The 24,888-nt window shown below is 40.0% G+C and overlaps 1 protein-coding gene across 3 annotated transcripts; it reads left to right on the plus strand.

Moving 5' to 3' along the window:
* Nucleotides 1-138: 138 nt before the first annotated feature.
* Nucleotides 139-24,786, plus strand: LOC139767571 (uncharacterized). 3 transcript variants are annotated; one of them, XM_071697003.1, is made up of 2 exons: nt 139-230; nt 18,604-24,786. In XM_071697003.1, exon 2 carries the CDS (start codon nt 21,916-21,918, stop codon nt 23,005-23,007), a length of 1,092 nt encoding a protein of 363 aa, XP_071553104.1. In that variant the 5' UTR covers nt 139-230; nt 18,604-21,915; the 3' UTR covers nt 23,008-24,786. The 3 variants fall into 3 exon arrangements, with proteins under 3 accessions (XP_071553104.1, XP_071553105.1, XP_071553106.1); XM_071697004.1 differs by having other exon boundaries at nt 149-188; XM_071697005.1 differs by having other exon boundaries at nt 151-257.
* The last annotated feature ends 102 nt before the right edge of the window (nt 24,787-24,888 follow it).

A 24,888-nucleotide genomic window follows, 5' to 3' on the forward strand; every position in this document is an offset into this window, starting at 1 on the left:
GGTGAGTTTGGACTGAGAGATAAAAAAAAAAAGAAAGTGGTTTATCATAACGCTAATAATGGATAATGATCCGAAGTCAGGATCGTGCGAAGCTTTCAAGGATTCGGACATCGGTAGCCCCCAGCTGACATGGTAAACAAAACAAAGAGTTTGACAGCGGCGGCGGCGGTGGCTGCTCTTCCTCGCACGTAACCGCATATATTTCCCTTCTTATTTATCCTCTGGTGGAGGTATTAATTGAAGTTGCACTTTAAATGGTACAATTATGGCTTGGGACATCTACCTGTTGGGTATAACTAGGGGTTTTTAAGTGAGGGGAATGTCAAGAAAGTAGTGATTTGCAATGGAATCGTGAAAAAAAAATCGGAAAAACAATTTTGAGTGAAACCTAACAAACTGTCTCAAAATTTCCTGGATGTTTGACTTGGCATTAATACTTTTTCTATACCTGAGAACGAGAGAGGCTGAGTAAAGGTCTGGTTTTAGGTAGATTTGTGACTTATTACGATATGGCGTCATTTTCCTCGGTAGTGTGGTTTAGGTGGAATGCAGTAACACTTGTGCATTATTATATTTTATTGAAAATATGAAGTCAGGTGGGAGTAGAGTGGGTTATGCATATCAGGTAAAGGTAATTTATCTTTTTAGTTTGTTCAGCAATTCTAATATGGTGCTTCAAGAATATAAAAGTTGCAGAACAGAATTTAGGGCATTATATTCTATTTAATGACGGTTAATGTCTAGTTCATCTTTGAAATTCAAGTGATTTTGTTCTGCAATATTAGTTTGGTGATTAGATGGTGATTTATGCGTAGGTCTTACTTTTAAGATCCTTGTTCTACTCTTTTGTCATTACTGTTTCGTAAAAAAAAGTTAAGAATTAAGATTTTTTCGTCAGGATTCTATTATTCAGCAGCAAATAACCCAATAGTGAGGAGGGTTGTAAAGGTTAGGGGAAAATATGGGGTTGAGTATTGTGAAATGGAAATCCCAACTGTCATATGGAGAATTAAAGATGAAACATGTCTTGTATTAAGTAATTTCCCACATTTCAGAGGAGAGACACCATGTTATGATGTTTGGTGGATGGCACCATGCATCATAAGGTTCAACATGTATAAAAAAGATTGGTAACCCTAAACTCCGCATAGTACCAAAGTACCAGAATTGAAGAGGACTGGAGGAGTCAGTAAAAATACACCTTTAATTCTGTAGGAGATCCAGTCGACTAATGAAACATATGTTTATATCAACAGTTTATTGATTTTTTGTATATATTCTTAATTAGTTTGTGTCATAATCTCCAAAATGGTAATGTGACACCAAACTTAAAAGTCTGAAAAATGGGCATTTTCTAAGGGGAAAAAAATTTCTCTTACAAAATGAAAGAATATAAGTGGTGATGTGAGAAGGAGATGGAATGAGTATTTTGAAGGTTTGTTGAATGTGTCTGATGACAGAGTGGCAGATATAGGGTGTTTGGGTCGAGGTGGTGTGCAAAGTGAGAGGGTTAGGGAAAATGATTTGGTAAACAGAGAAGAGGTAGTAAAAGCTTTGCGGAAGATGAAAGCCGGCAAGGCAGCAGGTTTGGATGGTATTGCAGTGGAATTTATTAAAAAAGGGGGTGACTGTATTGTTGACTGGTTGGTAAGGTTATTTAATGTATGTATGACTCATGGTGAGGTGCCTGAGGATTGGCGGAATGCTTGCATAGTGCCATTGTACAAAGGCAAAGGGGATAAGAGTGAGTGCTCAAATTACAGAGGTATAAGTTTGTTGAGTATTCCTGGTAAATTATATGGGAGGGTAGTGATTGAGAGGGTGAAGGCATGTACAGAGCATCAGATTGGGGAAGAGCAGTGTGGTTTCAGAAGTGGTAGAGGATGTGTGGATCAGGTGTTTGCTTTGAAGAATGTATGTGAGAAATACTTAGAAAAGCAAATGGATTTGTATGTAGCATTTATGGATCTGGAGAAGGCATATGATAGAGTTGATAGAGATGCTCTGTGGAAGGTATTAAGAATATATGGTGTGGGAGGCAAGTTGTTAGAAGCAGTGAAAAGTTTTTATCGAGGATGTAAGGCATGTGTACGTGTAGGAAGAGAGGAAAGTGATTGGTTCTCAGTGAATGTAGGTTTGCGGCAGGGGTGTGTGATGTCTCCATGGTTGTTTAATTTGTTTATGGATGGGGTTGTTAGGGAGGTAAATGCAAGAGTTTTGGAAAGAGGGGCAAGTATGAAGTCTGTTGGGGATGAGAGAGCTTGGGAAGTGAGTCAGTTGTTGTTCGCTGATGATACAGCGCTGGTGGCGGATTCATGTGAGAAACTGCAGAAGCTGGTGACGGAGTTTGGTAAAGTGTGTGGAAGAAGAAAGTTAAGAGTGAATGTCAATAAGAGCAAGGTTATTAGGTACAGTAGGGTTGAGGGTCAAGTCAATTGGGAGGTGAGTTTGAATGGTGAGAGGCTGGAGGAAGTGAAGTGTTTTAGATATCTGGGAGTGGATCTGTCAGCGGATGGAACCATGGAAGCGGAAGTGGATCATAGGGTGGGGGAGGGGGCGAAAATTTTGGGAGCCTTGAAAAATGTGTGGAAGTCGAGAACATTATCCCGGAAAGCAAAAATGGGTATGTTTGAAGGAATAGTGGTTCCAACAATGTTGTATGGTTGCGAGGCGTGGGCTATGGATAGAGTTGTGCGCAGGAGGATGGATGTGCTGGAAATGAGATGTTTGAGGACAATGTGTGGTGTGAGGTGGTTTGATCGAGTAAGTAACGTAAGGGTAAGAGGGATGTGTGGAAATAAAAAGAGCGTGGTTGAGAGAGCAGAAGAGGGTGTTTTGAAGTGGTTTGGGCACATGGAGAGAATGAGTGAGGAAAGATTGACCAAGAGGATATATGTGTCGGAGGTGGAGGGAACGAGGAGAAGAGGGAGACCAAATTGGAGGTGGAAAGATGGAGTGAAAAGGATTTTGTGTGATCGGGGCCTGAACATGCAGGAGGGTGAAAGGAGGGCAAGGAATAGAGTGAATTGGAGCGATGTGGTATACAGGGGTTGACGTGCTGTCAGTGGATTGAATCAAGGCATGTGAAGCGTCTGGGGTAAACCATGGAAAGCTGTGTAGGTATGTATATTGCGTGTGTGGACGTGTGTATGTACATGTGTATGGGGGGGGTTGGGCCATTTCTTTCGTCTGTTTCCTTGCGCTACCTCGCAAACGCGGGAGACAGCGACAAAGTATAAAAAAAAAAAAAAAAAAAAAAAAAAAAAAAAAAGAATTTTTTAGTAAATCAGATACATACATGAATCAATGATATGAGTAAACTTGCTGGAAAAATAAACAAAGAAACTCCAAGCTTTTGACTGTATTTCAAGCCATTTTCAAGGATACAGAGTCAATGTGTTGACTTTGTATCCTTGAAAATAGCTTAAAATACTGCTGAAAGCTTGAGGCTGCTCCATTTATTTTTCCAGCAAGTCTACTTACGTAAGAAATATAAAGTATTCTAGAAGCAGGTGATATAAGGATAAATCTACCCTGGGGAAATATCATACTTCTGGTGAGAAAATACTATGAAGATGAGTGATAAACAATCTGATGTTGACATTTCTTGCCAGGCTGTACATATTTCTTTTTAACACAAACCTCATCCATTACATATATGTCATACATAAATACCATTTTTCCATATGTCTCCAATGTGTAGTCTTTAGCAGAATCTGATGATCTTTGGTAGTATTTATTGTTTAGGTAAATCCAGCAAGGGTAGAACCATATTGTAAGATTTTTTCAATACTGTAAGAAGAGTTGACATGTCTGTGAATGTATTTTGGTATCTTTCAAATAAAATCTGACACCTTGAATTCTGCTATATAGTTTCTGGATACCATATCCAAGCTAGGGTATGCATGGTAATTTGCGCTAGCCACAGGAGGGACACAATAGTACCCTAAAAGTAAAATGCACATGCATCATGCTTGAAATTACTGGTCCTGCTGACAAAAGACAACATACATGCACCATCTAGTTTCAAACCCTATATGTGGTAATTTGATCTCTTAAGGTCAATTAATAACACATGCTGTGTTTAAAAGCAGGATTGATTGACTGTATAACGAGTTCAAATTACAAACTGAATAGTGCCATATAATCTACACAATTTGCCTAGTGGATGTACATTGTCAGCTGTCCTCAAAACTGGTAATTGCTATGTCTCAAACGTAAGCACGATGCATGAGGAAATTATGGCATCCTTTCTGTGGCTGGCACAAATTACCACACATACCCTAGCCTGCATTCTATGTCGGAGAACCAAATTGCATGAACTAAAGGTGTCAGATTTTATTTGAAAGGTAATGCAGTATATCTGTAAACATGTTAAACTTCTTGCACATTTTTGGAAAACTTCAGTTAAGTCATGTCTACAGTTGCTTAAATCTCAAGCCTTAGGATGTATATCCCATCAAGTGAATCAAAATAAAGGTGTCTCCTCTGATACAAGAGAATTAGCCATACTAGACTGCACATTTCATCTGTAACACTACAAAATGGGAGTTGGGTTAGTTTCTTTATATTTTAGTACTTATGATGATTTATCAATATTTTACCCTACATTTTCCCCTCTCTTTCATAGCCCTTCTTGCTGTTTAGTACCAAATCGTTAGAAGTAACAGCCTTATTGAATGTTGCTCAGTAGAGTATTATGCTCTGAATCATGTTCCACAAATTCATATTCTCAAAACACTACACCAGCAATGCAGAACAAAGTCATTTCATTACATGAAGCTAACAGCAATGCAGAGTGTTTTTTCTGCAGTGTTTAAGAGATTACCTGAAAATCCAGTTCCAGCATTTTTCTAGGCTTGGTTAAGTTGTGACAAGTTATTAACCTAACCAGTTCTAACCTAACCTAGAAAAAAAAAAAAACAGTGAGGAAGGGGGTGTTGAATCTTCAGGTGATCCATCCATTTGGAGGACACAATAACAAGCCTAGTTAATCTTTGCAACATTGTCAGCTTTGTATATTGAGTGATTTTAATCAGCAGTGTTGATGTAGTGTTTTGAGAATACAATTACAGTTGTGGAGTATGAATCTGAATTATACATTTCATCAAATAATTAGGTTATAACAGTGAGGGTTATGTTTATCAAGGAAAATTCAGGTTTAACTGATTTATGGAAAAACACGTAAAAACAATATCTGCAACACTGTCAGCTTTGGATATTGAGTGATCTTAATCTGTAGTGTTGATGTAGTGTTTAGAAAATACAATAACACTTGTGGAGTATGAATCTGAATTTTACATTTTATCAAAAAGTATTCTTTTCTTTTTCTTTCAAACTATTCGCCATTTCCCACGTTAGCGAGGTAGCGTTAAGAACAGAGGACTGGGCCTTTGAGGGAATATCCTCACCTGGCCCCCTTCTCTGTTTCTTCTTTTGGAAAATTAAAGGAAAAAAAAAAAAAAAAAAACGAGAGGGGAGGATTTCCAGCCCCCCGCTGGAATATAATAGTGAGGGATAGGGGAGAAAGAATACTTCCCACGTATTCCCTGCGTGTCGTAGAAGGCAACTAAAAGGGAAGGGAGCGGGAGGCTGGAAATCCTCCCCTCTCGTTTTTTTTTTTTTTTTTCTTTTCCAAAAGAAGGAACAGAGAAGAGGGCCAGGTGAGGATATTCCCTCAAAGACCCAGTCCTCTGTTCTTAACGCTACCTCGCTATCGCGGGAAATGGCAAATAGTATGAAAGAAAAAGAAAGAATGTTTATCAAGGTTTATTCAGGTTTCACTGATTTACGGAAAAACACATAGAAAAGCAACCAAACTTTTAAATATAATTTACCAGTTAAGTTTGGCATCATTATTTTCCAGAAATAAAGAAAATTGTCTGAGGAAACTCAAGAAACTATATAATTCATATTTACCCACAGAGATGACACTTAAAACCTTTCATTACAAGAATCTTGGCCCCCACAAAGTAGGTAGGGCTTTTAAGTTGAGAAAAGTAGTAGGGTTACAGTATCAACTGCACTTGAAAGGACATTATGGTGGTGATGTAATCCAACAAAAAATGCCAAACATTACCAACTCAGACATAATGTAACAAACACAGATGACATATATAAGCCTAATTGAAACTACTGTGGTCATAACAAAAATCTACCTAAATCTAAGCTAACCAAACATGATATAATCTAACCTAACGAAACTTCACCTATGAAAACCAAACTTAACCCAGCATTACGGAAGGCACACATACTACCTATGTTAACAAACCACTGGTGACTTGGAATATGTGGTTTAAAAAGAGGGACATACACATAGGTATATGTGGGTGAGTGGAGTTAATGATAAAGCGGCATCATTGGATTATACAAATTGACAGACGAGCTAAAGACACTCTTGGGCATAAATGTACTGAGAGGGGCAGCTGTTGGGATGCCTCATCACTTCTTGATAGAGGCAAGAGTGAAAGTTTGTAAAGGCTAAAGGAATAGAGGAAACGATAAGGACAGCAAGTGGGAGGTGATAGTGGATGAGCTTAGAAAAGAGACATTGAGGAAATACCAGAAGAAATTGGGTGAGAACCAGATGGTTTTTAGGGAAGCATTGCCAACATGTGTGACAGAAATCTGTGACACAAAGAAGGTGTGGTAGGACAAAGAAGTCAAGTTGTTAGTGATATAAGATAGAAGAGTATGGCTGTTACTTGCAGGGAAGGAATGCCTTTAATTGGGAGATGTACAAGGGTAAAGGCATGTGTACGTGTAGGAAGAGAGGAAAGTGATTGGTTCTCAGTGAATGTAGGTTTGCAGTAGGGGTGTGTGATGTCTCCATGGTTGTTTAATTTGTTTATGGATGGGGTTGTTAGGGAGGTGAATGCAAGAGTTTTGGAAAGAGGGGCAAGTATGAAGTCTGTTGGAGATGAGAGAGCTTGGGAAGTGAGTCAGTTGTTGTTCGCTGATGATACAGCGCTGGTGGCTGATTCATGTGAGAAACTGCAGAGGCTGGTGACTGAGTTTGGTAAAGTGTGTGAAAGAAGAAAGTTAAGAGTAAATGTGAATAAGAGCAAGGTTATTAGGTACAGTAGGGTTGAGGGTCAAGTCAATTGGGAGGTAAGTTTGAATGGAGAAAAACTGGAGGAAGTAAAGTGTTTTAGATATCTGGGAGTGGATCTGGCAGCGGATGGAACCATGGAAGCGGAAGTGGATCATAGGGTGGGGGAGGGGGCGAAAATCCTGGGAGCTGTGAAGAATGTGTGGAAGTCGAGAACATTATCTCGGAAAGCAAAAATGGGTATGTTTTAAGGAATAGTGGTTCCAACAATGTTGTATGGTTGTGAGGCGTGGGCTATGGATAGAGTTGTGCGCAGGAGGATGGATGTGCTGGAAATGAGATGTTTGAGGACAATGTGTGGTGTGAGGTGGTTTGATCGAGTAAGTAACGTAAGGGTAAGAGAGATGTGTGGAAATAAAAAGAGCATGGTTGAGAGAGCAGAAGAGGGTGTTTTGAAATGGTTTGGGCACATGGAGAGAATGAGTGAGGAAAGATTGACCAAGAGGATATATGTGTCGGAGGTGGAGGGAACGAGGAGAAGTGGGAGACCAAATTGGAGGTGGAAAGATGGAGTGAAAAAGATTTTGTGTGATCGGGGCCTGAACATGCAGGAGGGTGAAAGGAGGGCAAGGAATAGAGTGAATTGGATCAATGTGGTATACCGAGGTTGACGTGCTGTCAGTGGATTGAATCAGGGCATGTGAAGCGTCTGGGGTAAACCATGGAAAGCTGTGTAGGTATGTATATTTGCGTGTGTGGACGTATGTATATACATGTGTATGGGGGTGGGTTGGGCCATTTCTTTCATCTGTTTACTTGTGCTACCTCGCAAACGCGGGAAACAGCAAAAAAAGAAAGAAAAAAAAAAGGGTAAATAACAGGAGGTCAAGAGGAAGGTGCAGGGGTTAAGAAGGTGAATTAGAGTTGGGGAGTGATTATTGAAAAGCCAGACAGAATAAGAAAATGTTTGGAAGGTGATGCATAGTGTGAGGAGAACAAGAGTCAAATGGGAGCATCAGTGAAGGGAGCAGAAAGGCAAGGGATAACAAGCAAAGAGGTGAAGAAGATATAGAGTGAGTATTTTGAAGGACTGTTGTATATGATAGGATGGCAGATTTGGGACGTCTAGGACATGGAGATATGCAAAACAAGTCATGGCAAGAAGTTTGGTAAAAAAAGGTAAGAGACAGTGCCTTGCATAAAATGAAATGTGGCAAATAGCTGAAGTAGATAGGATTGCAGTTTAATTTGTTCAGAAAAGGGGTGAAAGTGTTGTTGATTGGTTTGTTAGGATGTTTAGCACATGGATGGCTTGAATTGTGGTGTCAGGATTGGCAGAAAGCCTGTATAGTGTTACTGTATAAAGGCAAGGGGAACAAAAATGAATTTTCAAATTACATAGGTATAAATTTGATGAGTATACCTGGTAAGTTGTATGGGAAGGTAGTGACTGAAAGGGTGGTAAGATGCACAGAGCATAAGATTTAGCAGGAATAATATGGTGTAGGATTTATGAATCAGTTACTTGTTCTGAAGTCTCAGTGTGAGATACATTTAGAGTGGAAAGTATTTACTTGTGGCATTTATGGATATGAAGAAGGCAGATGATATTACTGGCAGAGATGTCATTTTCCAATGTAAGTTGGGAACCATTTCTTCCTAGATTTTTTAAAGTATAGGTGATAATTTACCTCTCCTATCTGCAATCCATGGAGTATAGCCTCAGAAATTTTAAGTGTTCCCTCCCACTGAGATACTCATCTATCCATCAAAAAGGGTTCTCCCTTTTCCTACCTGTTGATCCAGCTTCTTAATTATCCTCCTATGAAGTACAGTGTCAATTTTTTTCTGGCAGTCCAGAAATAAAAAAATCCATCCACGTGACTTTCCCTGAAACTGTGCTATCTCTCACCGAGGTAATTACCCCCCCCCCCCAACAGTCATTCTTTTGCTTTCTAATAATCTTTTCCAGAATGGGTGACCTCTTATTTCTTTGGTAACTTTGTTTCCACGACTCCAACAGTGTCAAGTGCACTTTCCCTTATATGATCGGGAAGCAGCTGCCTGATCATATGTTCTACAAATCTCACATGTACCCACATTTTCTTACTTTTGGGTAAGACTTTGGGCTTTTTCCTCTTTAGAAAAGTAAAAACCAACCATCTTCAAGCACAGTTGGAAGAAGTACAGTGCTAAGAAGCGAAATTCTCAAAACAACGTGGCAGCAAGGAAGAATAAAGAACATCCTTCCCTTAAGACAGCTTTAGGCACACTGAGGCAGGTTGCTGGTGCTCACTCCATTAGAAATGCTAGTCTCAGTGACCAGATGTACAATGATTTCCTTGAGAGTATCAAATGTTTGTACCACAATAAACCATGGCCATGTATTGCCTTTGCAAATAGATGAGGGAAGGGCAATGCATTTGGCAGACACTGTAATAATCATACTGAGGCCTTCACTTTGTCCTGTCCTCATTACCTAACACACTACCTTAGTTAGTGAAACCAGTTCCTACTTCAGCATTAGAGGACCTTCTTCTTTATTTCTGCCTGGTACTCCAGTTCTGGTTCATCAACCTCTGTGCCTCCAGCTTTCTTGATAATCTTCCTTTTTGTTAATAAGTACTGATCCTGTATGTTCTGTACTTTTCTGAAATTTTCATCGACTAGAACATAGATTTTGCCTATTGCTTTAATATTACATATTTTTTTTTTCTTTTTTTTTTTGCCGCTGTCTCCCGCGTTTGCGAGGTAGCGCAAGGAAACAGACGAAAGAAATGGCCCAACCCACCCCCATACACATGTATATACATACGTCCACACACGCAAATATACATACCTACACAGCTTTCCATGGTTTACCCCAGACGCTTCACATGCCCTGATTCAATCCACTGACAGCACGTCAACCCCGGTATACCACATCGCTCCAATTCACTCTATTCCTTGCCCTCCTTTCACCCTCCTGCATGTTCAGGCCCCGATCACACAAAATCTTCTTCACTCCATCTTTCCACCTCCAATTTGGTCTCCCTCTTCTCTCGTTCCCTCCACCTCCGACACATATATCCTCTTGGTCAATCTTTCCTCACTCATTCTCTCCATGTGCCCAAACCATTTCAAAACACCCTCTTCTGCTCTCTCAACCACGCTCTTTTTATTTCCACACATCTCTCTTACCCTTACGTTACTTACTCGACCAAACCACCTCACACCACACATTGTCCTCAAACATCTCATTTCCAGCACATCCATCCTCCTGCGCACCACTCTATCCATAGCCCACGCCTCGCAACCATACAACATTGTTGGAACCACTATTCCTTCAAACATACCCATTTTTGCTTTCCGAGATAATGTTCTCGACTTCCACACATTCTTCAAGGCTCCCAGAATTTTCTCCCCCTCCCCCACCCTATGATCCACTTCCGCTTCCATGGTTCCATCCGCTGCCAGATCCACTCCCAGATATCTAAAACACTTCACTTCCTCCAGTTTTTCTCCATTCAAACTCACCTCCCAATTGACTTGACCCTCAACCCTACTGTACCTAATAACCTTGCTCTTATTCACATTTACTCTTAACTTTCTTCTTTGACACACTTTACCAAACTCAGTCACCAGCTTCTGCAGTTTCTCACATGAATCAGCCACCAGCGCTGTATCATCAGCGAACAACAACTGACTCACTTCCCAAGCTCTCTCATCCCCAACAGACTTCATACTTGCCCCTCTTTCCAAAACTCTTGCATTCACCTCCCTAACAACCCCATCCATAAACAAATTAAACAACCATGGAGCCATCACACACCCCTGCCGCAAACCTACATTCACTGAGAACCAATCACTTTCCTCTCTTCCTACACGTACACATGCCTTACATCCTCGATAAAAACTTTTCACTGCTTCTAACAACTTGCCTCCCACACCATATATTCGTAATACCTTCCACAGAGCATCTCTATCAACTCTATCATATGCCTTCTCCAGATCCATAAATGCTACATACAAATCCATTTGCTTTTCTAAGTATTTCTCACATACATTCTTCAAAGCAAACACCTGATCCACACATCCTCTACCACTTCTGAAACCACACTGCTCTTCCCCAATCTGATGCTCTGTACATGCCTTCACCCTCTCAATCAATACCCTCCCATATAATTTACCAGGAATACTCAACAAACTTATACCTCTGTAATTTGAGCACTCACTCTTATCCCCTTTCCCTTTGTACAATGGCACTATGCACGCATTCCGCCAATCCTCAGGCACCTCACCATGAGTCATACATACATTAAATAACCTTACCAACCAATCAACAATACAGTCCCCCCCTTTTTTAATAAATTCCACTGCAATACCATCCAAACCTGCTGCCTTGCCGGCTTTCATCTTCCGCAAAGCTTTTACTACCTCTTCTCTGTTTACCAAATCATTTTCCCTAACCCTCTCACTTTGCACACCACCTCGACCAAAACACCCTATATCTGCCACTCTATCATCAAACACATTCAACAAACCTTCAAATACTCACTCCATCTCCTTCTCACATCACCACTACTTGTTATCACCTCCCCATTTGCGCCCTTCACTGAAGTTCCCATTTGCTCCCTTGTCTTACGCACTTTATTTACCTCCTTCCAGAACATCTTTTTATTCTCCCTAAAATTTAATGATACTCTCTCACCCCAACTCTCATTTGCCCTTTTTTTCACCTCTTGCACCTTTCTCTTGACCTCCTGTCTCTTTCTTTTATACATCTCCCACTCAATTGCATTTTTTCCCTGCAAAAATCGTCCAAATGCCTCTCTCTTCTCTTTCACTAATACTCTTACTTCTTCATCCCACCACTCACTACCCTTTCTAATCAACCCATCTCCCACTCTTCTCATGCCACAAGCATCTTTTGCGCAATCCATCACTGATTCCCTAAATACATCCCATTCCTCCCCCACTCCCCTTACTTCCATTGTTCTCACCTTTTTCCATTCTGTACTCAGTCTCTCCTGGTACTTCCTCACACAAGTCTCCTTCCCAAGCTCACTTACTCTCACCACCCTCTTCACCCCAACATTCACTCTTCTTTTCTGAAAACCCATACAAATCTTCACCTTAGCCTCCACAAGATAATGATCAGACATCCCTCCAGTTGAACCTCTCAGCACATTAACATCCAAAAGTCTCTCTTTCGCGCGCCTGTCAATTAACACGTAATCCAATAACGCTTTCTGGCCATCTCTCCTACTTACATAAGTATACTTATGTATATCTCGCTTTTTAAACCAGGTATTCCCAATCATCAGTCCTTTTTCAGCACATAAATCTACAAGCTCTTCACCATTTCCATTTACAACACTGAACACCCCATGTATACCAATTATTCCCTCAACTGCCACATTACTCACCTTTGCATTCAAATCACCCATCACTATAACCCGGTCTCGTGCATCAAAACCACTAACACAATCATTCAGCTGCTCCCAAAACACTTGCCTCTCATGATCTTTCTTCTCATGCCCAGGTGCATATGCACCAATAATCACCCATCTCTCTCCATCAACTTTCAGTTTTACCCATATTAATCGAGAATTTACTTTCTTACATTCTATCACATACTCCTACAACTCCTGTTTCAGGAGTATTGCTACTCCTTCCCTTGCTCTTGTCTTCTCACTAACCCCTGACTTTACTCCCAAGACCTTCCCAAACCACTCTTCCCCTTTACCCTTGAGCTTCGTTTCACTCAGAGCCAAAACATCCAGGTTCCTTTCCTCAAACATACTACCTATCTCTCCTTTTTTCACATCTTGGTTACATCCACACACATTTAGGCACCCCAATCTATGGTTTTGCTCAGTGCCCTGGACACCTTTCTTTCAATGTCCCCAGTTTCCTGTCCTAGCCCCTAAAACTGCACCTCCTTCCACACTATTTCCATCAGCATAAGTACTCGGTGTTATGCACACTTCCTCATGTTCGACATCTAGAATAGTCCCTTCTGACCTTTCCAACTCTTCAGTTTTTCTACCTTCCCTCCTCTGGTTACACACTGTATCAACACTCTTAACTGATGCTGATCTGTGCTCATGATTATTATTTCAATCTTTAATTTCCTGAGATCCCTTTTCATTTCATGACACCTACCATGATTTTTTGATCGATTTTCAAATTTCTGTATTTCCATGTCTAATTGCATTTATCTCTGGTCCTGTTTTTTATTTCAAACAATAAATCCAATTTTTTTCTTTAATAAATGTTTTATCCCCTTCTCAAGCTTCCTTTGTGTGAATCTTGTCACAGTTGTCAAGTCTTGATATCCTCCATTATTTAAATATGTTTTTGGCTTATATGAAATTGAAAAGAAAGATAAAACTGAAAAATTTTTGTGTTGCTAAATAAGTATAACCTGACTGCCTCTAACAGTCTGCTGTCTGGAGTAACTTGGACCAATTTTCCTACTTACACTTACTGTCCTCTCATATTCTTGGTTCTCATAACAGATAGAATAACAGTGTGATCCTCCACATGTCCATATTTATAGCCCATGTCTCACATCCATATAATAATGTTGGGACAACTATTCCTTCAAAGATACCCATTTTTGCCTTCCCAGATAACGTTCTCTCTTTCCACACACTCCTCAGCACTCCCAGATCCTTCAACCCCTCACTCAATCTATGACTCACTTTCACTTCCATGATTTCATTCACTGCCATGTCCACTCCCAGATATCTAAAACACTTCTCTTCCTACAACACCCCCAACTTACTTTTCCCTCAACCCTGCTAAACTTAATAACTTTGTTTTTGCTCACCTTTACTTTCAACTTTCTCCTTTCACACACTTCCAAATTCAGTCACTAGCTTATACAGTTTCTCACTCAAATCTGCCACTAATTCCAACTTGTACACATGCCTTGTGCACTTATCACATTTCATCTTATGCAAAGCTTTCTTTCTTCACCATCAAACACATTCAACAGTCCTTCAAAATACTCACTTCATCTCCTTGCTCCATCATTGCCTGTTATCATTTTCCCTTTTGTCCCCTTCACTGATGTTCCTATTTGTTCTTGTTTTTCACACATAATTTACTTCCTTCCAAAACATCTCATTCTCCCAAAAATTTACTGATACATGCTCTCTGCAACTCTCATTTGCCCTCTTTTTCAACCCATGCACCTTCCTCTTAACCTCCTGCTGTTTTCTGTTATGCATCATCCATTCATTTGCACTCCTTTCCTTTAAGGACAGCTGAAATGCCTCTCTTTTCTCTATCACTAGTGACTTTACTTCTTCATTTTACCACTCACTATTTCTAATCTGCTCGCAAAGCTTCCTCTCTTCATCAAACCACTTTCTATGATTCTCTCACTATACATACAATCCTAACCCAAATCTTCCACTCTATCATCAAACACCTTCAAGAGTCCTTCAAAATACTTATTCTATTCCCTTTCCACTTCATCACGATCTGCTATCACTTCTCCTTTTGCCCCCTTCACCAATGTTGCTATTTTTTCTTATTTTTGGCACATTGTTTACCTCCTTCCAAAACATCTTATTTTCCCTAAAGTTTACTGACACTTGCTCACCTCAGCTCTCATTTGCCCTCTTTTTCAACCCCTGCACCTTCCTTTTGACCTCTTGCTGTTTTTTTTTTTTATTATACATCACCCATTCATTTGCACTCTTTCCCTGTAAGTGCAGCCTAAATGCCTCTCTTTTGTCTTACACTAGTGACTTTGCTTCTTCATCCCACCATTTATCACCCTTTCTAATCTGCCCATCTCCCACTTTTAGCATGGCACACTGCTTCCCTAAATACCTCCCATTCCTCACCCATTCCCCTTGCTTCAATTACTCTCACCTTTTGCCATTCTTCACTCAATCTCTCCTGGTATTTCTTCACTCAAGTCTCTTTTCCAAGCTCATTTATTCTCATCATTTTCTTCTCCAACATTGTTTCCTCTTTTCAAAAAACCTCAAACCTATCACAAGATAGTGATCAGTCATCCCACCAGCTGCCTCTCAGCACATTTACATTCGAAAGTCTCTTCTACATGAATATCAATTAATATGTAATTCAATTATGCCCACAGACTACCTCATACTCACATGCATATACTAGTGATGTCTCTTTTTAAACCAGATGTTCCCATTAACTAGTCCTTTTTCAGCACACAACTCCACAAGCTGTTCATCATTTCCATTCATAACACTGAATACACCAAGGCCCCCAGTTATACCTTCAACTGCCATACTACTCACCTGTGCAATTAAATCACTCATCAGTAATATCTGGTCTCATATCAAAACTGCTGACACTACTCAGCTGCTCCTAAAACACTTGCCTTTCATGATCACTCTACTCATGGCCAGGTGCATAAGCACTAACAATCACTCATCTCTCACCAATCACTTTTATTTTCATCCAAATCAGCCTAAATTTGCTTCCTTACACTCTCTATCACACATTCCCACAACTGTTTCAGGAGTAGTGCTACTCCTTCCTTAGGTCTTGTCCTCTTACCAACCCCTGACTGTACTCCCAAGACATTTCCATATCATTTTTCCCCTTTACCCTTGAGCTTTGTTTCACTCAGATCTAAAATATCCAGGTTTCTATCTCATCTTGGTTACATCCATACACATTTAGACATCCCAACCTGAGCCTTCGAGGAGGATGAGCTCTCCCTGTTTGGCTCCTCCTATTTCTTCTTTTGGAAACTGAAATACAAGGGATTTAACTCTATATATACAGTATTTGAGGAAGAGGACCTCATCTCTTTAAACTGAAATATAAGTATATATTTATATATATATATATATATATATATATATATATTTTTTTTTTTTTTTGCCGCTGTCTCCCGCGTTTGCGAGGTAGCGCAAGGAAACAGACGAAAGAAATGGCCCAACCCACCCCCATACACATGTATATACATACGTCCACACACGCAAATATACATACCTACACAGCTTTCCATGGTTTACCCCAGACGCTTCACATGCCTTGATTCAATCCACTGACAGCACGTCAACCCCGGTATACCACATTGCTCCAATTCACTCTATTCCTTGCCCTCCTTTCACCCTCCTGCATGTTCAGGCCCCGATCACACAAAATCTTTTTCACTCCATCTTTCCACCTCCAATTTGGTCTCCCTCTTCTCCTCGTTCCCTCCACCTCCGACACATATATCCTCTTGGTCAATCTTTCCTCACTCATTCTCTCCATGTGACCAAACCACTTCAAAACACCCTCTTCTGCTCTCTCAACCACGCTCTTTTTATTTCCACACATCTCTCTTACCCTTACGTTACTTACTCGATCAGACCACCTCACACCACACATTGTCCTCAAACATCTCATTTCCAGCACATCCATCCTCCTGCGCACAACTCTATCCATAGTCCACGCCTCGCAACCATACAACATTGTTGGAACCACTATTCCTTCAAACATACCCATTTTTGCTTTCCGAGATAATGTTCTCGACTTCCACGCATTCTTCAAGGCTCCCAGAATTTTCTCCCCCTCCCCCACCCTATGATCCACTTCCGCTTCCATGGTTCCATCCGCTGCCAGATCCACTCCCAGATATCTAAAACACTTCACTTCCTCCAGTTTTTCTCCATTCAAACTCACCTCCCAATTGACTTGACCCTCAACCCTACTGTACCTAATAACCTTGCTCTTATTCACATTTACTCTTAACTTTCTTCTTTCACACACTTTGCCAAACTCAGTCACCAGCTTCTGTAGTTTCTCACATGAATCAGCCACCAGCGCTGTATCATCAGCGAACAACAACTGACTCACTTCCCAAGCTCTCTCATCCACAACAGACTTCATACTTGCCCCTCTTTCCAAAACTCTTGCATTCACCTCCCTAACAACCCCATCCATAAACAAATTAAACAACCATGGAGACATCACACACCCCTGCCGCAAACCTACATTCACTGAGAACCAATCACTTTCCTCTCTTCCTACACGTACACATGCCTTACATCCTCGATAAAAACTTTTCACTGCTTCTAACAACTTGCCTCCCACACCATATATTCTTAATACCTTCCACAGAGCATCTCTATCAACTCTATCATATGCCTTCTCCAGATCCATAAATGCTACATACAAATCCATTTGCTTTTCTAAGTATTTCTCACATACATTCTTCAAAGCAAACACCTGATCCACACATCCTCTACCACTTCTGAAACCACACTGCTCTTCCCCAATCTGATGCTCTGTACATGCCTTCACCCTCTCAATCAATACCCTCCCATATAATTTGCCAGGAATACTCAACAAACTTATACCTCTGTAATTTGAGCACTCACTCTTATCCCCTTTGCCTTTGTACAATGGCACTATGCACGCATTCCGCCAATCCTCAGGCACCTCACCATGAGTCATACATACATTAAATAACCTTACCAACCAGTCAACAATACAGTCACCCCCTTTTTTAATAAATTCCACTCTCATACCATCCAAACCTGCTGCCTTGCCGGCTTTCATCTTCCGCAAAGCTTTTACTACCTCTTCTCTGTTTACCAAATCATTTTCCCTAACCCTCGCACTTTGCACACCACCTCGACCAAAACACCCTATATCTGCCACTCTATCATCAAACACATTCAACAAACCTTCAAAATACTCACTCCATCTCCTTCTCACATCACCACTACTTGTTATCACCTCCCCATTTGCGCCCTTCACTGAAGTTCCCATTTGCTCCCTTGTCTTACGCACTTTATTTACCTCCTTCCAGAACATCTTTTTATTCTCCCTAAAATTTAATGATACTCTCTCACCCCAACTCTCATTTGCCCTTTTTTTCACCTCTTGCACCTTTCACTTGACCTCCTGTCTCTTTCTTTTATACGTCTCCCACTCAATTGCATTTTTTCCCTACAAAAATCCTCCAAATGCCTCTCTCTTCTCTTTCACTTATACTCTTACTTCTTCATCCCACCACTCACTACCCTTTCTAATCAACCCACCTCCCACTCTTCTCATACCACAAGCATCTTTTGCGCAATCCATCACTGATTCCCTAAATACATCCCATTCCTCCCCCACTCCCCTTACTTCCATTGTTCTCACCTTTTTCCATTCTGTACTCAGTCTCTCCTGGTACTTCCTCACACAAGTCTCCTTCCCAAGCTCACTTACTCTCACCACCCTCTTCACCCCAACATTCACTCTTCTTTTCTGAAAACCCATACAAATCTTCACCTTAGCCTCCACAAGATAATGATCAGAAATCCCTCCAGTTGCACCTCTCAGCACATTAACATCCAAAAGTCTCTCTTTCGCACACCTGTCAATTATATATATACTTATATATAAGTATATATAAGTATATATTTACAGTTTTTGAGGCTAGGGAACTCATTCCTTTACAGTATTCACATTATTCTTTAAGGATTAGAAAAGTGCATGTCAAAAACACTTTACTGATATCTTTATCTTGTACATCTTCAGCAATTTATGTGAAAATGTCAGTATATAATGCTTACTTTCATCATTGGCAGTTCCTGGTGTTCAGCACAAATGCATGATACGTGATCCAAGCTTTACCGCATCAAATGCTGCCACAAGAATGAATTAGGGCAACCATAGCAGTATGGGGAGCTGTACAAAAGCATATAGCAAACATTCCATCTCATATAAAGAAACAAGCATTTTATCTTTAAAGACAAGAACAGCAAGAGCAGTACAAGCAGCTGAGGAACAGTAACAGCACTTGGCTTTATAGCATAATGATATAAATGACAAAAGGAGCAGCATTAATGATAAAGAGGTAGAAACTTCAAGAAAAGGACTCATTAATGACACAAACAGTGAAAACAGTGAGAAAAATCTTTCAGTATTGATGATGAATGGAATAAAATTCAGCAGAATCAAACTGTCCATAATATGTACATTAAATGATGGTAAGAAAACCTATTTTACAATTTGTGTTACTCCTCAGAGGTCATTTCCTCATTACTTGAAAAAGTCAGATTATCGCAATCCGTGAGCACATATTATTTATGAACTAGTCAGTACCAAAATTACTTTCTGTGAAAAGTCCTAGCATGAACTCTGAAGTGGCAGACCATGAATGGAGAGTCTAAGGTATAAATAGTTATACCCTTGATTTGTTTGTTTAGTATGTAAAAAGAATATTCTGTTGTTCTTGACACATATAGTTTATGTGTATGATCTTTAAAAGAGTTTTTGACTGGTAGTTATGATTGACATTTAAGGCTTTAATGACTGACAATTGATACACTCTCAGCCCAAATAAACAACAAACTTGTGACTGGAATTAACCTTACACATGTAAGTTATTGTCAGCAGTGGTTGAGAGCAGATGCAAGTGACAAACTAGCAGCTTTAAGAAGTGACTGCAGGGAGACATGCTTTACTCTTCAGTACTTTTTAAGTAGTGGAATCATAAAGTAAGAGGAAATAGATTGTGAAACACAAGAACAGGAATGTTTAGATGCTTGTGCTGATATGGAAAGCATGTTTCAATGCACAGATAGAGGTAGGGAGGGACCAAACTTTATCTGACTTCTGCAGAATATTAACGGAAAACACAGAAGCCACTGCTTTCAATAACACACTGATTATGAACAGTTCATCTTGGTATGTTTAACTCTCAGTTTCTTGGAGTAGGTTTGACCTCATTCCTTTACAGTGTTCACATTATTCTTTAAAGATTAGAAAAGTGCATATCAAAAACACTTTATTGATAACTTTATCTTGTACATCTTCAGCACTTTATGTATTGAGCAGTCCATTCCATGTAACTGTCCCTGCATGACCAGGGGTAGGTTATTTCAAGACTGGACCATCATTCATTCACACACAAATTGTGAAGTCTTATTGTTAAAGTTGACTGATGTGACCTGGAATGAGACTGGTGCTTCACTTTTCACTTTCAACATGGATGACCTGGGACAGGTTGGGTTGTGGTTGGTGCTCCACTTTCCTCCACAAATTTGTTATGGGGACTTCATCTCCCAGCAGTTGACCCTAAGTGATCTTGATTAGGTTGGATAAAGGTAGCATTGCACCATTCATCTACCTTCAGCGCAACCTAAAAGCTACAAACTGGTTATTCCTCACAGCTCTGGAGTTCATTCTCTAAACTATTAAGCTGTTGCAACGCACAGTTTTTGGACTGTATTATCATTAGTTTACAAGACTGCAACATGGAGAAGCCATTTGAATGTTTATACTGCCAAAAGACCTTCACCCAAAAGTGTTCTGTAATGCAACACATGACAGTTCATACAGGAGAGAAGCCACACAAGTGTTTTCAGTGCCTAAAGACCTTTTCGCAAAGGTGTCATTTAGTACGACACATGACTGTTCATACAGGAGAAAGGCCACATGAATGTTCACAATGCCAAAAGACCTTCTCTCAGAGGGGTACATTGTTGAAGCACATGACCATTCATACTGGAGAGAAGCCATATGAATGTTCACAGTGTCAAAAGACCTTCACACAAAGGAGTACATTAGTGCAGCACATGGCCATTCACACTGGAAAGAAGCCATATGAATGTTCACAATGCCAAAAGACCTTTTCCCAGAGGAGTTACTTGGTGAAGCACATGAATATTCATACAGGAGAGAAGCCACATGTATGTTTACACTGCTTGAAGACATTCTCACAAAGGAGTAATTTAGTGACACACATGACTGTTCATACAGGAGAGAGGCCACATGTTTGTTCACAATGCCTAAAGACCTTCGCACGAAGGAGTAGTTTAGTGAACCATATGATTGTTCATTCTGAAGAGAAGCCATATGAATGTACACAGTGTCAAAAGACCTTTTCTAGGAAGGGTAACTTAGAGAGTCACATGAATTCTCATAAAAGTAGAGAAGCCACATGATTGTTCAGGTTACCAAAAGAATTTTTCCCAAAAATGTTATAGTGTGGCCCATGAAGCTTCAGACAGATGAGAAGCCATTTATGTGTTTCACTGGCCAAGGGTTCCCTTTCAATGCTGGCACATCATATGGTGAACATCACTGTGACGAGATGATATCATTCCAGCACACATCTGAGGTTCATTTGATGTCTCATTTGTCAACAAAGAAGTTAGGCAGACCCAGGAAAGAAAAACAGGAAATGGGAAATGGTGCAGAATCTGCAAAACAAACCATTGTCCGGAACTTGCCAAAACTGTCCTTCATTCATTGATAGAGGATTATGTGGCTGTTGCTGACAAATCTTCCATTTTGAATATAAGATATGGTGCCATCAGCAGAATTCTAAGCCATTCTATGGTTTGTCAAACAATGTAGCAGCTTCTTACTCAACAGACAGTGAATATAACTGCGGATCCCCCAACAAAATATGTGTAGTGTATTCATGTAGAAAGCTGCATTGTTTCCATGTAGTTTTTATGCAGTATCAGTTTACATGTATATTTCCTAAACAAAGTCCTCTTAGGTACATATACTACATCTAAAATGATTTCAATGGTAATATCTTCCTTATTATTATTTAACTATACTTTTATTAATATGGAAAAATCAGTCAATAAATGTCTGTTATTGATAATTGGCAACTGGACTGATGTACTGATAAAAAGAAAAAATATTTTTTTACTGTAAGAAATGCTGAAAGGTATTTCAACAAACAATGGTCAGTTCTGCTGCACATAGTTTCCACTACAGTGTACTATTAAGATTAGAGTGATGTTTTAGTTCATATTCTGACTTGCTTTTATTGCAAGTTTATATATGTGATAATGGCATTTCTGTTACATCAAAAAATATTGTAGATGTAATCCTGAATTGACCGTCATTTGTAATACACCAAAACCACAGACCTTTGTATGGTTACCCCGGGTGCTTCACATACCCTGATTCAGTCCATTGACAGCATGTCATCCACTGTATACCACATTCCAGATCACTCAAACCTAGGCACACCTTTCACCCTCTTGCATGTTCAGGCCCTGCACACTCAAAATATTTCATTCCATCTTTTCATGTTCAGGCCCTGCACACTCAAGATATTTCTCATTCCATCCTTTGTTCAGGCCCTGCACACTCAAAATATTTTTCATTCCATCTTTCCATTTCCAATTTGGTCTCCCCTTCTCCTTGTCTCCTCAACTTCTGACTCGTATATCCTCTTTGTCAGCCTCCTCTCACTTGTTCTTTCCACGTCTAAACCATTTCAGCACACCCTCTTCAGCTGTCTCAAACAACACTCTTCTTGTTACCACATCTTTTATTACTTATGCGATCAAACCATCTCACACCACATATTGTTCTTGAATATTAAATATGACACAATCCTTCTCTTCCTCGCATCTTCCTCAAAAGCATATGCCTCACATCCATATAACATTTTTGGAACTATTATACCTTCAAACTTGACCATTTTTACCCTCCCAGATAATGACATCTCCACACATTCCTTAAAGCTCCAAGTACTTCACCTCCTCATCCACCCAGTCACTCACTTTTGCTACCATGCTTCTGTTTGCTGCCAAGACCACTCCCAGGTATTTAAAACACTTCACTTCCTCCAAATTTTCTCCATTCAAACTCACACTCCAACTAACCCATCTCTGCCTGCTAAACCCAATAAATTTGCTTTGATTCACATTTCCTTCAACTTTTTCCTTTTGCTCACTCTCTTAAACTCTGACACCAAGTTCTGCAGTTTGTCACCAAGCTCTGTCAACAGCAAACAAAAACTGACTCACTTCCCAGCCTCCCCCCCCCCCCACAAACACACACACACACACACACACACACACACACACACAAACAAACAAACAAACACACACACTCACTCACACATCCCTGGAGATGGTATATTCACCCCTTTTTCTGAGACCCTTGCATTTACCTCCCTCACTAACCCATTTTTAAACAAATTAAGCAGCCATGGTGACATCACACACCCTTGTTGAAGTGTTGAAGACTAACCTTTACATGAAATCCCTCACTCTCCTCTCTTTCTACTTGCACAAAAGCCTTACACTCTTGATAAAAACTTCTTCGTGCTTTTAGAAGCTTTCCTCCCACACCATACATTCATAAGACCTTCCTGCTTTTTCCAGATCCATAACTGCAACATACAAATCATTCTATTTCTCCTAAGTATTTCTCTCTTGATCTGCACTCTCATTACCACTCCTGAGACCATACTGCTCCTCCCCAAGCTGATGCTTTGTACATGCATTCACCCTCTCATGCAACTTACCAGGAACACTCGACAAACTCATACCTCTCTAGTTTAAACACTCACCTTTGCCTCCTTTGCCTTATACAGCAGCACTAAGTATGCATTCTATCAATCCTCAGGTACCTCACCATGATCCATACATACAGTGAAAATCCTAACCAACCAATCAACAACACAGTCACCCCCTTGCTCAAGAAATTCAGCTGCAATTCCATCCACTCTGGCTGCCTTGCCACACTGCAACTTATGTAAGACTTTCACCACCTCTTCTATCTTTACCAAACCACTTTCAATGACTCTTTCACTTTGCATACCTCCTGGACACAAACACCATACATCTGCCACTATATCATCAAACACATTCAACAGTCCTTCAAAATACTCTCTCCATCTCCTCCTCACTACCTGTTACCAATTCCCCATTTGCCCACTTCTCTGATATTCCAATTTTTTCTCTCTGTTTTTTTCACACTTTCAAACTCCTTCTAAAACATCTCATTCTCCCTGAAGTTTACTGAAACTTGTTCACCTCAACTCTCATTTGCCCTCTTTTTCAACCCCTGCACCTTGCTTTTGAACTCCTGGCACTTTTTCATGTATGTCTACTCATGTGCACTCCTTCCCAGTAAGTACCACTCAGACAAGTCTCTTTTCTCTGTCACTTGCAACTTCTTTATCCCTCCACGTACTACCTTTTCTCTCCTGCACACCTCCCAACTTCCTCATGTCACACTATTCTCTCACACATGCCAGTGTTGCTTCCCTAATTACCTCCCAATCCTCTCTCATTCCCCTATTTTCATTTACTCTCACCTTTTGTCACTCTACACTCAATGTCTTCCAGTATTTCATCACACAATTCTTATCAAGGCTCGCCAAATTTCACCTCTCCTCACCATACTGTTTCCTCATTTTCACAAACTCCTACAAATCTTCACTCTCACTTCCACCCAAATGTTATTATTCTTACATATATCCACCGATGTCTGAAAATTCCCAGTGTTTTTGCATTTATAAACAACTTTTTCTGTTTGTTTACAATCAACTATAGAAACTTGTGCTCTAATTCTCTTCTAAATCTAAATCTCTCAAGTTTAGTTCCACTACTGTGATTGGTTAATTATTGAAAGTTATCTGATATGTCAATAGTTAAGTGAAATATGTGACTACCTTAAAATGCATTATGTTGAATATATATTTCTTTCTATGATTTCATCTTTGGGGACATGAAAGAAACACTACTACCCAGGTATCGCCTGTATGTTTTAGAAGTTGAGGACAGGTCACCTGAAATACTTGAGGTTACACCAAGTATTTCATGTCACCTTTCCCCACTTGGACAGGAATATGATATACTTCATCATATCAGGTCACCTGCCCCCTTCTTAATCAGTAATCTTTTAATTGTCTGACCAGTGAGTCATGTCCCCTCTCTGGTCTGCCTATGGTGGGTGACTTTGTCTCGTTATCCCTGAGGATGTGTTTGAATAAATATGAAAGCTTGAAATAACCTGTTTCATCTTTCCTGCAAGATGTAAGAGTACTTATGTAAACATGTATATATTTGCTTATGTTTATTAATTTATTATGTATTATACTTGATTGC

The sequence above is a fragment of the Panulirus ornatus genome, chromosome 62 (assembly GCF_036320965.1).
Source record: "Panulirus ornatus isolate Po-2019 chromosome 62, ASM3632096v1, whole genome shotgun sequence".
In the NCBI taxonomy this organism is placed as follows: domain Eukaryota; kingdom Metazoa; phylum Arthropoda; class Malacostraca; order Decapoda; family Palinuridae; genus Panulirus; species Panulirus ornatus.